Raw genomic sequence first — 15,785 nt, forward strand, 5'->3', positions numbered from 1 at the left:
TAACCCTGATGGTTTCAAGCAGCCCTAAGGTGTATTTCTCCAGATGTGTTAGGAAGAATTCATAGCTGAGTGGTGGAGGGTCCTAAATTTAATCCCTGGCATCTTCAAGTAATCCTGAAAAAATCTCTGCTTAAAACCCTGAAGAATCTGCTACTCGGTATCAACAATGTTTTGCTTAAATGAACCAAAGATCTCATTCATTATAACATCTCATCTTCCCTCTGCTTCATCCCAAGAACAAATTGGTTTTAGAAGATGGAAACTCTAAGCAGTTAAATTAATGATAGCTAAGCTAATAACATATCAAGATGCTGACAGCCATTTTCAGCCTTTTGTAAAATATGGAGACTCCTGGGGTCTCTATTAATGATAACTCTTGAAATAGAACGTGAGTGATATTAGGAATTCCATTTTAATCAACTGAATTCTGAATTTCTAATGCTGGCTATTATTTTTTTTTGTAGTCAGGGAAAGGTGTTGAATTGTAGCATATTTTAATGTGCTTAGGATGTTGTCATCTTTGTTCACACCTGAGTAGAGAAGTAGGGATCTCTCCAATCCAAGAAGCAGATCTGAGATTATCTACTGTCTTGAGGGGGGGTTGAACCCCCATGCAAACACAATTGGGAGAGACAATCAAAATTTCCCTTTTTTTCTTTCCAAGAAAGAATAGGAGAGGAGTGGAGTGGAATGAAATGGACTGGACTGACCGAACAGAACAGGGAATGGAATGGAATGGAATGGAAGGGAATGGAAGGGAATGGAATGGAAGGGAAGGGAAGGGAAGAGAAGAGAAGAGAAGAGAAGAGAAGAGAAGAGAAGAGAAGAGAAGAGAAGAGAAGAGAAGAGAAGAGAAGAGAAGAGAAGAGTCTGGAGCCATAGGATAGGATAGGATAGGATTCTTTATTTGTCAAGTGTGATTAGACACAGAAAGAATTTGTCTCCGGTGCATAAGCTCTCAGTGTACATACAACGAAGTGATAGGTCGTATATCACAGTTAAAATCATTAATCATAAGTTACAATAACAAGTAATAAATCATCGATACCAATAGGGGAAGGTATTAGGAAAGATATATTAATTAATAGAGTCTACTACATGAGTACCTTTAGGCCTAAGACCAAAAAAAAAAAGATATTTCCAAGGTAGGGCCTAACACTTCTGCGAACGTACTTAGCAGCCATATGCCCAAATGAAAGAGAGAAAGGGAGAATTTCAGCAGAGATAACAAATGTGAAGTTTACACTAGGAAAGCGCCGAGGTCTCCCTTCGCTCGCTGTTTTCATTTGCTAATGACTGACGTGCCAAAGTTCCAGACTGCGGCTCTCAAATTGTTCACACTTTTTAGCAATGTTTGCAAATAGACAAATGGTTTGACAATCTCAGAGCACATCGGCTGAGGCTTCAAGCTGTTTGGTTGGCTTCAAATCTACGCCATTTTCCTGCCTGCTGAACTCACAAAGAGCAAGCAAGCCTCCTCCTTCAGAAGTCTCCATTCTAACTAGCTACAGAAAACTTCACTACCTATCAAAATGTTTTTCTCTGGCCAATTTTCCTGTCCCCGATTTCATCCGTATCAGGGAAATAAAATGGCCTCCCATTAGCGCTTATAGAAACACGCATGCATATCTCAGAAAGCCCATCCATCTCTAAATGTACAAAAATATTCAAATGCACAACCAGGTCCTATTAAAATGATTGGGTGACTTTTTTAAGCCAATGGGATATATTATCTCCGTTTGGTAAATTATCCTTTTTTCCTCTGTAATTGGCATGCTGTGAACATTCTGCGGCAACATTTGGAGCCCAGAGAGACCTAGGCAATTTCTCCCCCTCCCCACACAAAAAACCAGGGGGGGAAAACAGTCTTAATATTAAGTTTCTATCTTCAATTATATTTACTAGTATCTTGGCATGCAATCTGGTGTAATGTTGATCTTTCTCTCCCATTACAAGTGGACTGATTACAGGTAGTTTTCAACTTATTTTTATTTGTTTGTCAAAAATGTACAAGATAACAAGTATAAGTATGAATATAAATAGAATAGAATACCTTTATTGTCATTGCATTCCACGAATACAATGAAATTTGAAAGCTCCTCCAGCACAGTGCCCCAAACACCACATCACAATCACACTACAGAGTTATTTAAAATTAAAATAATAATAATAATAATAGGACTAAATCACAAATGCACTGTTTGATTCAAGACAATTACTGCCTTGGAAAAGAAACTGTTTCTCAATCTATTAGTCCTTGTTTTAAGATACCTATAACGCCTCCCTGATGGTAATAGATCGAAATATGAATGTCCAGGATGAGAACGGTCTGTGGAGATTTTTAGTGCTCTAGAGAGGAGTCTGGTCTTTGCAATCTCTTCCAAAGAAGAAAGAGAGCAACCAATGATTTTTTGTGCTGTGTTTATAACTCTCTGGAGCATCTTCTTATCCACTGCAGAGCCTCCAGCACACCACACCATTACACAGTATGCCAAAATGCTCTTGATGGTAGACCAATAAAAAGTAACCAGCAACTTCTCACCCAAACCACTCTTTTTCAGCAACCTCAGAAAGTGCAGGCACTGTTGGGCCTTCTTTGCAGTGGCCATAGTGTGGACCGACCAAGTAAGGTTGTTGGAAATATGAGTTCCTAAAAATTTAAAACTATGAACTCTTTCCACACAATCTCCATTGATATATAGTGGGAGAGGCTCTGCTTTGCATCTTCTGAAGTCTATGATCAATTCTGTGGTCTTTTTGATGTTCAGGATGAGGTTATGACTCTTACACCACGAGACCAGTCTGAGGACCTCTGACCTACAGGCCATCTCGTCTCCTCCTGATATGAGTCCCACCAATGTGATGTTGTCTGCAAATTTTATTATAGAGTTAGTGGGATAAGAAGGAGTGCAGTCGTAGGTGTAGAGTGAATACAAAGGGGGCTCAGCACACAACCCTGCGGAGAGCCGGTGCTAAGAGCAAGAGTGGAGTTAAAATAGCTGCCAATCCTAATGGTTTGGGGTCTGTTAGTAAGAAAGTCCCTTATCCAACAGCCAATGTGAGAAGAGAGACCCATTTCCAGCAACTTCTTAATCAGTATATCCGGAATGATGGTATTAAAAGCCGAGCTGTAATCAACGAAAATCAAGAAAACAAGAACAAAGGTAAATGAGGACAGTAAGACAGGGACAATATGCACACCCCCTTTAAGGACCTCTTAGGAATGGGGTGAGGTCCACAGTAGACAGTTTGAGGTTGAAGCGGTGAGGGGCTGAGACTGTAACGACGGAGTTGGGTAGGGCATTTCAGGCATTGACCGACCATTCTGTGGCTGAAGTTGTATTTTCTGCAACCGAGTTTGGAGCGGTTTACTTTGAGTTTGTCTTGGTTGTCTGCCCATGTATTGCTGTGGTTGAAGCTGAAGAAGCCATTGACAGGTAAGACATTGTAACAACAATTTTGTGTACTAAGCTTAGATGGAACACAAGCGGCGCAGTTCCAGATTATCTAGGCCCAGAATTTCAAGCCTGGAGCCATGGGGAATTCTGTTGTGAGTGGAGGGGTAGAGAACTTTTCTCGAGAAATACCTCTGAACCCACTCAATTGTGTTAATATCCGGTATACAGTGCGGGTTCCAGGCGGATGAGCTGTATTTGAGAATTGGTCTGGCAAAGGTTTTGTATGCCCTGGTTAAACAGTTCAATGTTAACTTACAACAGTTCATTTAGTGATATTACAGCGGCATTGAAAAAGTGTCTTATGACTGTTTTTTCACACTTATGACCAAGGCAACATCCTCACGGTCACATGATCAAACTTCAATCGCTTAGCAACTGACTCGTACTTATGATGGTTGCAGTGTCCCATGGTCATGTGATCCCCTTTTACAACCTTCTGACAAGCAAAGTCAACAGGAGAGACAGATTCCTTCAACAACCATGTTACTAACTTAAACCTGCAGAGATTTGCTTAACTGTGGCAAATGAAGTGTCATGCCCCTGTTGGAGTCTGATTCTGAGGCGGAGGCCAAGCAGCTGACAGGGAGTGGGAGTGTGGCTCTATTGGCTATGGAAGAAACTGGGGAAGGGCAAAGTCTGGCTGGGCAGAGGAGGGGAGAGGTAGAGCAAGGGAGAGGGAATTCAGAGGAAGACCCAGGCCCACCCATTCTTCATCCTAGGGCACACAGGGAGGAATGGAGAAGGGAGCAACATGAGTTGCATGGCTTACAGAGGAGGAAAGGGCCCTGATTCCCTTCATTAGCTGCTGCTGGGAACACAATGTTTAAAAAGGGAAGTTACGCACAGCAAACTTGTTGGAAGCAAATTGTGAGATATCTGTTATTGTCGAGGCTTATCTGGTTTTTTGGCATTTTTCCAACTGTGTGTGTTTTGTTGGCCTTTCAAGTCTGCAAAACTTTATCCTGCTCTGTCAAGTTAATTGCTGCAGTGTGGTTTGTGTGAATTATTTTGTATGTACTTTGTTTTCGGACTGAATTTCCTCCATTTAAAGACTGTTCTTGGGAGAGTTTTTTCTCCAGCCAAAGGTAACCTGGACATTGGGGGCAAAGTTGGAGGTATTGAAGGGACTCTTCTTACTTATGTGACTGTGTTTGTGCCACGCCCCAGGTCATCACAGGAGGTCGTAAAATGGGGCTAAACTCCATTAACCAATGTCTTGCTTAGCAACAGAAATTCTGGACTCAATTCAAATCAAATCAGTATAGATTTGATCTGTTATTCATTATTTTATTCTAGCATTTTTAACTGGATTCCTTGAGTGTTTTTTTTTTAAATTTGTTCTGGTCCCTGATCTTTGACCTACACTTGATTGGATTGGATTTGACTCAATTGTGTTAATCATAATTCAAGGACTTCCTGCAGTTGTTTCTAGCTATTTCTCTTCCTAAGCAAAGGTCCACCTTGCAGCTAAAAAATAAATACAAACTCTTAAGAGAGCATATATTCAGATATCCTGAACTTGTTTTTCAACTTGTTGCATTTTATTGCTGTATACTAGATTAAAACTTAAGAAGAAATGGTGTGGTTCTAAAAGAGTTCCAAACTATTGCTTTGTGGACAAAAAGAATTTTAATCTTTGTCCCATCAATGCATTCTACGCTTGAAAATTCAGAGCTGCTTTTTAACTTTTAACACCGTTATCTAAAGTGGGTGCAAGCATGAAGTTATCATCCTCTTCGAAGTACTCAGTTGCTACTCAGTGTGGTTTGTCTGTTTTCAGTGTTAATCGCATTGGGAAATTTTGCTTTCCTGTACGTTGTCATCTTAAACCCCAAATGCTAAACGTCACTTCTTTTTCTTCTTCTTTCTCTTCTTCCTTTCTGCAGAGAACAGGAGACGCTGCCGGAGATTCTGAAAGGTAACCAACCCTTTATTTTTAATTTTTTTTTAGACAGCAATGCTAATTAAGACTTTGAAAATAGGGCCCTAGATTTGAGTCCTTGAAAAGCTTTGTACTTGCAAATCTGACCTCACTTGCCAAATCACCGCCAGGAAATCATGAATGGCTTTCAGGAGCTCTCTGGATCTGGAGAGGTTTGCATGAAAACAAAACAAAAAAATAGCAAGAGGAAAATCGTTAGAGAAAGCCATGTAATAGGAACATAATTTTAAGACAGAACCAAAATCTGCAATTACAAAGTAAATGAAAATTCATTTTCATTTTCTCTTGACTTTTTGTTAACTGTTTCTGTTTTCAGTGGGATAACTAAAACAAGTCCCAATGCCTTAACTGGGACTTGACTTTATTGTGGCTGTCATCAACTTTGATCTAATAAAATCTGTATCCCAGGCAAACATTTGGATAACTAGATTAGATTAGATTAGATTAGATTAGATCAGATTACTGGACTAGATTAGAAATGCTTTGCACCAATTGAAATCTATGGCAAGTTTAAATCATGAGTTGTTCTCCATGGGAACAACTGTTGACTAACTGACTTTGGATCGAAGGTCTACATGGATTTTTTATAATATTCTAAAAATCTCAGCTAGAGCATTTCATCAGGCAATTCACGCACGTCAGTTGATTTTATTACTGTACTTGGATGTTGTTTCATATTTTGTACTGTATTTTATATTTATATAAAATATTTGTTTTAGGCTATTTTTTTTTCTGGTTTATTATTTGTTTTTCTGTTTTATACCCTTCAGGATATGTTATTTCAGTTAGGTAGCCTTATAGATCAAGTCAATAAATAAATTTAAATTCTTGAATTTGAACTCCATGCAAATATTATTATAACTTATGTCTTTTTTTCATCCTAATGTTTTGGTCAGATTAACTGTGTTCCCAATAGTCAGGGGAGAAATATCTTGATGCACAGAAAAGTTTTTCGGTAAAACTTTTACACACACACCTAGGCGCGCACGCATACATAGAGAGAGCATTATGATTTCTATTATGTAATAACATATATATCAGAAATTGATTCTATTATGTAACATATATCTATATCTATATCTATATCTATATCTATATCTATCTATCATATATATATATATATATATATATATATATATATATATATATATATATATATATATATATATATATATCAGAAGTTAGTTATCTAATTTGTCATGCCTCACCTTATTTCAGGATTGATTTGGGATTTATAACTAAAGTTTTCCAAAGATCAGAAAAATTCACATAAAGCTATCCCAAAGGTGCTTTTACAAAAGATGGTGGATAGAAAGAATTGCCTTTTAAATATGAAAGCAGCCTGATTGTAAGCTAAAGGAGGCAGAAATAAAATCAGAAAGGGGAAATATTAGAACATAATTTTTTATAGAATGAATAAAAATAATAGAAGTTTTACAGATGTTAGGCATTTTTATGTATGTTTAAATAATACAATGAAACTGACTTAAATTTGATAAATGTGATAGAGATTACCAACATTGTTAGCGTGGATTGGACCAATATGAATGATACCCAGAATTAATTTTGTTCTTATATAATAGAGAAATGTTTAGATTGAGCAAGAAAGATATAAATGAAGATAGAGACAAAGATGAGGAGTCAGGCATTATTTTGTTTATGTATATTTAAACGATATAATGAGGATTACTTAAATCTGATAAATGTGATAGAGATTACTAACATTGCTATTGTGAATTGGATTAATATGAACTATACCCAGAACCAATTCTGTTCACATACAATATGGATGTATATTTAAAAAATAATTTAAAAAAATAAAAATAAAAGGCAACTGGACTTTCTTGTGTTTCCCTGGAAGACATTTCGCTTCACATCCAAGAAGCTTCTTCACTTCTGATTGAACTGATTCAGAACTAAAGAAGCTTCTTGAAGGAGAAGCAAAACATTTCAAAAGAGGAAAAAAAAACCAGTCCAGTTGCTTTTGGGGAAAAACAAAACACCTTTGGGACAACCATGAACTGGATGATTGAGAATACCCAACAGACATTTATGCAACGTTCTCATGCTTTTGATTTGAACTAGGAGAAATGTGCTGAAATGAACACTGGGTAGTAATAGAGCAGTTTCTGAAATGGGAAAATATCCATCTTTGCATGAGAAAATAACAGTGCCAGTCACTTCCTTGTTTTCCATTCCAGCAAGTGAAACGCTAAGAATAATCAATAATCAAGATGCACCAACACCTTCTTCTGGTCTTAATCAGTGGTGGGATTCCAATAATTTAACAACCAGTTCTCTGATCTAATTATTTCTTCCAACAACCAGTTCACCAAATTGCTCAGAAACTTAACAACCGGTTCTCCCAAAGTGGTGCAAACTGGCTGAATCCCACCACTGGTCTTAGTTATCGGTGTCCTCTTTCTTATGGTCTGATCCTTAAAGACAAGTGAAACATTCAGCAGTAATTTTTTTTTCCTTAGCAAGAAGAAAACTACTGGCCTTGTAAAAGCTGGAGCTACATTAGGGATAATAAATATTTCAGAGACTTTTGTGAGAAAGAAATAGTTCAATGTACATTTTAGCTGGAACTCATCTAGTGCAGAGTTCCAGAATTAGCACTCAAACCAAAATGCTACCAATCAGCATTCACCTTTGTCCAATTGGCAAATTTTAAGTGTGTGTGTTTTTTAAATGGCCCCATTAAGAAAAGTATAATGCAATATATTCAAACCCGTATACCCAGTATATGACCGTGTTAGCATCTATTATAGTAAATCAATTCATTCACAGTTTAGTTATAATACACTAAAAATATATGTGCTGGAGGTGGCTGTTGGATTGATGGCAGACTCTACCTCCACCCCTCCTTGTTCTCTGCACTCTACCCATCTATCTTTCTTTTTTTGTAGTCATGTAGTTGTATTTTTCATTGTGGTCTCTTTCATTGCTTATTTTAATGTGCTATTATCTTCCTTCTGTTCTCTTTACACTCTTTTCATTGCTTCCTTTTTATTGTTCTAGCCTAGAGCAGCCCTCACAGCGAGATAGGTGGCTTGTAAATGTAACAACCAAATAAATAAAATAAAGATATGGCATGCTGCGAGCCATGGTGGCACGGTGGTTAGAATGCAGTATTGCAGGCAAACTCTGCATTCCACTGCCAACAGTTTGATCCGAACTGGCTCAAGGTTTGACTCAGCCTTCCATCCTTCTGAGGTCAATAAAATGAGGACCCAGATTGTTGGGGGCAAGAGGCTGACTTTGTAAACCGCTTAGAGAGGGTTGTAAAGTACTGCAAAATGGTATATAAGTCTATTGGTGGTACTAGTGCTATTTTGGAGTCTGACGAGATGGAATGAGTTACGCTGGTTTCACTTCAGATCATATAAATCATTCATTCTGATTACGTTTCTTTAACACCTTTAGTAGGAATGAAATCTTGCTCTCAGTAAATCCTGAACATTTTGAATAAAATGAATTGATGGATAAAGTCTAGTCTATCAGTAATTCCATGGATGATGGAAGTAATAATATAGAACACATTGTGCAAGAAAAAACATTGTTCCACACTAGTGGTAAATAAATCTAAATACTATTGCTATTGCTATGCTAAAAACTATTGCTAAACTGCATCAAGGCATGTGTGTGCAAGTTTATTTTATATTTAGTTAGTTAGTTAGTTTGTCAAGCATGTATGAGAAAACAAGTATAAGTATGAACATAACATATAAGTATTATCAAGTATAAGTATATAGATAATAAATGAGTACAAATAAATGGGAAGAGTAGGACAGGGACGGTAGGCACACTAGTGCGCTTGTGCACGCCCCCTTACAGACCTCTTAGGAATGGAGTGAGTTTAAGGTTAAAGTTTTGGGGGGTTTGAGGATGTAACAACAGAGTCAGGTAGTGCATTCCAGGCATTGACCACTCTGTTGCTGAAGTCATATTTTCTGCAATCGAGTTTGGAGTGGTTTACATTGAGTTTGCATCTTTGGTTTGCCCCATGTGTTATTGTGGTTGAAGCTGAAGTAGTCATTGACAGGTAGGATGTTGTTCTTGTGTTCAGAAGCCACAAATAAGATCCAGGAAAGTTTAAGCCTGAGAAATAAGAAATAGAGCCAATTCCCACCTGGTTGTATTGATACCCCTGATTAACCCCAGCTTTCTATAGATTGTAAAAGAAATCTTTATCTTTTCGAGATGGCAAAACACATTCCCTGTAGCTTCACCATTTCCCCATGGACATGCCCAGGGAATGGGGAGAACTTGTTTTATTTATTTCTGCAGGAGGCTTCATTTACTGCCCACCTCCCATCTTGGCAAGACGTGAAAAATGAAATTTGAGGGTGTTGGGTTTGGACTGCTGGCTTGTCCTTCAGAAAGCCCAGCCCTGCCATCCTTTTTAAATTAAATGCAGTCAAATCCTCGATCCGTTAAGGCAAAAAAAGAAAAGCATCTGGGATTTGAATGCTGTGGGTGGGATGTTGCTTTTTACTCTCAGTGTCAGAAGATGAAAAGCGGGGGAGGGGAATAGGCTGTGATGGACAGTTTGTCAGGCCAAGTTTTAGCTTTTATGGCTCTATCCAATTTCCTGGCAGGTTTAAATTCTCCGAGGGAATAGCTGAGCCTTCTGGGTTTCTTCGGGCATTTTGTCAGATAGAATGTTGAGCAAAATGAAGAGAAGGCAACTGTTGTCGTTCACTGGCAGCCGGTGCAGACAGCAGCGGAATCAGACAATGGGGAAGAACGGTGACCAGTCAGGGAGTCTGGCAAGGACTTGGACGAGGGTCCTGCATCCAATGCAGAGATGGAGCCAGGACCATCTGGGAGTTGTGTGCTGACTCTGGAGCCTCTGGAGTCTGGCAGCAGCAAGGCAGAGGAACAAGGGGAGCCTCTTCCCAGTGCGTGTGTGCGCAGAGCTGCTAGAAGACGACAGCAGCTGAGGCAAGAGGGGAGACTCGGGAGTAAGGCTTGGAGGTGATTGCCCCTCCCATAAGGGATAAAAGTCAGACCTCAATGACGAAACTTTTGCAGGAAACAAAGTAGTTCAATTGGTTCCGAGTCATTGTTGAAGCTCCTTGTACTTCGATTGGTTTTTCTTGTCCTTCGGTTGGTTTCTTGTCTTGTTAATTGGATACTTCTGTTTTTGGCAGCACTTCACAGAACTGAAAGGTGTGTGCTTATCGTGAGGGACTGTTTAAGATTAATTCTGGCTTGAAATGAAAACAATTCTCAACATTGCAATAAAATAAGTTTTGTTTTTAAAACAAATTTGTGCATAATTATAGTTTATGAAGCCTGAGTCAGAACAGGAACAGAAGTGAAGGCCATCGGCTAGCAAAGTCTGAATTTAGCTTCCATAGGAAAGGAAAGAGGCTAGATTTATTTATTTTTATTTATTTTATTTATTTATTTGATTTGCCAATTGTTTACAAGATAATAAGTATAAGTGAATACATAGTTGTGAATACATGAAATGGGTACATATAAGAAAAATAAAAGAAGAATAAGAGAAACAATAGGACAGGGACGGTAGGCACGATGGTGCGCTTATGCACGCCCCCTACAGACCTCTTAGGAAAGGGGTGAGGTCAATAGTAGACAGTCTAAGGTTAAAGTTTTTGGGGTTTGGGGAAGAAACTACAGAGTCGGGTAGAGTATTCCAGACATTGACCACTCTATTGCTGAAGTCGTATTTCCTGCAATCAAGTTTGGTGCGGTTAACTTTGAGTTTGTATCTATTGTGTACTCTTGTGTTGTTATGGTTGAAGCTGAAGTATTCATTGACAGGTAGGACATTGCAATGTATGATTTTATATACCATGCTTAAATCAGACCGAAGACGGCGTAATTCTAGGTTTTCTAGTTCTAGAAATTCAAGTCTGGTGGCATAAGGTATTCTACAACGAGTAGAGGAGTGGAGAACTCTTCTTGTGAAATATTTCTGGACTTTCTCAATTGTGCTAATATCAGATATGTAAGTAGATAAGCTACTATCTGATCATATAACCTTTAATAAACTTCTCATAACCCCTACAGGAAGCCAAAGTGATAGTACACTAGTCCTTGACTTATGGCCACAATTGAGCTCAAAATTTCTGTGGCTAAGCCAGAGAGTTGTTCAGTATGTTTCACCTCATTTTACAACCTTTCTTGCCACACTTGTTAAGGGAATCGTTCCAATTAGTAACACAGTTGTAAAATGAATCTGGCTTCCCCATTGACTTTGCCTGTCAGAAGATCCTAAAAGGGGATCACATGACTGCAGGACACTGCAACCACCATAATTTATTTTATTTATTTATTTATTTGATTTGTCAATTGTTTACAAGATAATAAGTACAAGTGTATACATAGTTGTGAATATATGAAATGGGTACATATAAGAAAAATAAAAGAATAAGAGAAACAATAGGACAGGGACGGTAGGCACGTTGGTGCGCTTTATGCACGCCCTACAGACCTCTTAGGAAAGGGGTGAGGTCAATAGTAGACAGTCTAAGGTTAAAGTTTTTGGGGTTTGGGGAAGAGACTAAAGAGTCGGGTAGAGTATTCCAGACATTGACCACTCTATTGCTGAAGTCGTATTTCCTGCAATCAAGTTTGGTGCGGTTTACTTTGAGTTTGTATCTGTTGTGTGCTCTTGTGTTGTTATGGTTAAAGCTGAAGTATTCATTGACAGGTAGGACATTGCAATGTATGATTTTATATACCATGCTTAAGTCGGACCGAAGACGGCGATTCGAGGTTTTCTAGTTTTAGAATTTCGAGTCTGGTGGCGTAAGGTATTCTATAACGGGTAGAAGAGTGGAGAACTCTTCTTGTGAAATACTTCTGGACTTTCTCAATTGTGTTAATATCACATACGTGATAAGGATTCCAGACTGATGAACTGTATTCGAGTATTGGTCTAGCAAATGTTTTGTATGCTCTGGTTAGTAGTGAGATATTACCAGAGAAAAAGCAACGTAGGATTAGGTTAACAACTCTTAATGCCTTTTTGGCTATGTAGTTGCAGTGAGCTCTAGCACTTAGATCATTAGAGGTGAGTATTCCCAGGTCCTTTACAGAGCTTGGGTCATCAACAAGATCTTGACTATTCAGTTTGTATTTTATTTTCTGATTTTTTTTACCAATATGTAAGACAGAGCATTTGTTTGTTGAGATTTGGAGTTGCCATATGTTGGACCATTCAGATACATAGTCTAGATACATAAGTAGAAACCAAGCACCCCAACTTTGATCTGGTGATCATGGAGATGTTGCAATAGTTGGAACTGTGAAGAAATAAGTCACTGTTGTCAGCGCTGTCGTAACTTTCAACAGTCACTAAACGAACTCTCGTGAGTCAAGGACGACCTGTACTACTTTATACAGCACTGGTGAGGCCGCTCTTAGAATACGGCATCCAGCTCTGGTCACACAAAAGATGTTGAGATCCTGGCAAGTATGCAGAGAAGAGCAACAAAAATGATAAGGGCTCTGGAGGCTAAATGTATGATGAATGTTTGAGAGACGGTAGGTATGTCTAGCCCAGGGGTGTCAAACTCAAGGCCCGAGGGCCAGATCTGGCCCACAGGGGGCTTAATCTGGCCTGCAGAGCTGCCCTAGAAACAGCGAAGGACCGGCCCCCAGTGCATCTGCCAGTGAAAATGGAGTTCAGGAGGGCTGCATGCGACTCTCCTGAGCTCCATTTTCTCTGACAAAGGGTTGCAGGAGGCCATCACAGCTGAAAATGGAGCTCGGGAGGGCTGTGGGTGGGATTCCCAAGCTCCGTTTTTGCTGGCAGAGGGTTGCAGGAGGCCGTTGCAGCTGAAAGCAGAACTCAGGAGCCAGTTTTTGTTGGCAGACTCCTCAAGGCCACCACAGGCACTCCTGACACGAGTGACGTTGAGCTGGCCATGCTGCTCAAGGTCAATCACAACCCTGATGTGACCCTCAATGCAATTGAGTTTGATACCCCTGGTCTAGCCCATCAAGAGAAGAGGAGGTATGATAGCTGTCTTCCAGTACTCAAGGACTGTCAACAGATGGAATGGGAGAACTTGGTGCAGCCAGCTCCCCACAGCCAACACATTGTGGCCAATTCGCCATGGTCAACTTGCCAAGGCTAACTCACCATGGCCAATTCACTGCAGTCAACTTGCCATGGCCAACTTGCCAGGGACAACTCAATATGGCCAACTCAACACAGGACAACTTGCTGTGGGACAATTCAACAATTCAATTTAAGCATTTAAAATAATTTAAAAATTCCATTTTGTCCCTCCTGTTGCATCCTTCCTTTTAATGATTCCATTCTATCATTTCTTCGATATTAGTGTAACTCCTGTCCCATGGTGAATTGTTCAGTGGTGAGTTGACTTCAGTGATTGGGTGCAGCGAGTTGGCTGTGGCGAGTTGTCCTAGACCTGTCACAAGAATAGAGAAGATTAACTTATTCCCTAGAGCGCCAGAGGGCAGGACAAGAAGTAATGAGTGGAAATTTATCAAAGAGAGATCCAACCCACATCTTAGAAGGAGATGCTTTTGTCAGTGAGAGCAATTATGGAATGAATAGCTTGCCTCCTATGAGTGGTGACTTTCTGTTTTTTTCTTTTGAAGACGTTTCGCTTCTCACCCAAGAAGCTTCTTCAGCTCTGACAGAATAGTGAGAAATGGAAGGATTTATATTTCTTGCAGACAGCTGGTCATTTCCAGCTGTAAAGCTGCAGCTTTACTGGGCTAGGTAACATCATCTGATGTTATGACTAGCCAGATAATGAAGCCTCTTCAAGCAAACAGCCAGGCTCAGAAAGCACCAAGGACCCTATAGTTTACACTGTCATCACCAGGTCGTTTGTTAGAGTTTGTGTTTCTGTCTGAAAGGAAGTGGAAGTACAAAACGTATTAATCAAAACCTTTATTGTCAGAGTACAACATGTGTACAATGAGATTAGCTGAACCTCCCTTCGTGCACCGTCAATATATGTGAAATTAAAGGCAAGGAGAGCCTGCATGAGGACTGGAGTACATGTGCTTGCTTCAGATAATGGGATGGAATCCGTGGTGGGATTCAGCCAGTTCACACCAGTTCGGGAAAACCGGTTGTTAACTTCCTGAACAGTTTGGTGAACTGGTTGTCGGAAAAAATAATTAGGGCAGAGGACCAGTTGTTGAATTATTTAAATCTCACTACTGGATGGAACTTCAAGGATGTTGATACAGGCTTGATATTGGAAGGATCCTCTTGACTGTAAAACCTGCACAAGTAGTACTTGACTTACAACAGTTTTGTCAGGTTTCCAAGTGATGAAGTCCATTTAAAAGAAAAAAAAAAAAAACAAAGTCCATCTTCAAAAAAGAATTCTTTATTTTAGGAAAGCATCAAATTGGCAAAGTCCGTGGTAATTCCAGATCTGACCCAACCCGGAATTACCCCACACTATTACAGGTCACCTTCTCCAATAGAAGTAATTCAACATTGCTTGATGTCATAAATCTCCACCTCAAAGGTCCCAAGCAAGGACAGCCTGTTTCCCACGGGAAGGAAGATCACCTAGCCAAAACAACTCTCTTTATCTCCACTCCTCCCCACCCTTAGGTATGTGGCAAGCCCGAAACCCTTCCCTCCATGACTGCTGCAGAGAAAGTAAGAAAAAGAATATATACTAAGACTAACTAAAATGGCTACACTTATGTCAATTTCGGGCTTGACAAGTTTGTTTAGTGACCGTTCAAAGGGACAATGGCACTGAAAACTGTGGGTTATGAATGTTTTTCACAGTTATGACATTGGCAGCATCCCCATCATCATGTGATCAAAATTCAGACACTTGGCAACTGGTTCATATTTAAGCTATTCCACCCATACTGAACTTGCAGGAGAACTACGGCCAGAGCAGGGGAGGAGTCAAACATGGCATAAGTTTAGCATCTCTACATACAACGGCACTGGAAAAAGTGACTTAGGACTGTTTTTCAGTTTCAAGCTTTGCAGCGTTCCCAATGATTGTGTGATCAAAATTCAGATGCTTGGCAACTGTTTCATACTTATGATGGTTGCTGTGTCCCAGGGTCATGTCATTCCCTTTTGCTGCCTTCTGACAAGCAGATATCAAGGGGGAGACCAAATTCACTTGACAACTGGGTTACTAATTTATCCGCAGCACTGATTCACATAACCCCTGTGACAAGAAAGGTCGCAAATGGGGCAAAACTCACTTATCAAATGTCTCACTTAACCACAGAAATTTTGGCTCAATTGTGGTCACGCGTCAAGGACTACCAGTATACCATTGGATATAGGCAATCACAGGTAAGGGATTTCTTCTCCTTCACTGGAGCTTTTCAAACAGAAGTAGGATTGTCATCTATTGGGGAGAGTGTAGTGAACTAAG

General features: G+C 39.6%; 1 protein-coding gene across 4 annotated transcripts in view; it reads left to right on the top strand.

Moving 5' to 3' along the window:
- LOC113416601 (connector enhancer of kinase suppressor of ras 2-like) overlaps positions 1-15,785 on the top strand; it is a 357,297-nt gene that overhangs the window by 290,904 nt on the left and 50,608 nt on the right. For all 4 annotated transcript variants that reach the window (XM_087972082.1, XM_087972080.1, XM_087972083.1 and 1 more), the window contains exon 14: positions 5,345-5,376. In XM_087972082.1, coding sequence (XP_087828208.1) covers positions 5,345-5,376 — 32 coding nt within the window. The remainder of the gene's footprint in view (positions 1-5,344; positions 5,377-15,785) is intronic.

This window comes from Notechis scutatus, chromosome 10 (assembly GCF_049901735.1).
Source record: "Notechis scutatus isolate UNSWTSFEM ecotype Mainland chromosome 10, rNotScu1.2, whole genome shotgun sequence".
Taxonomy (NCBI): Eukaryota; Metazoa; Chordata; class Lepidosauria; order Squamata; family Elapidae; genus Notechis; species Notechis scutatus.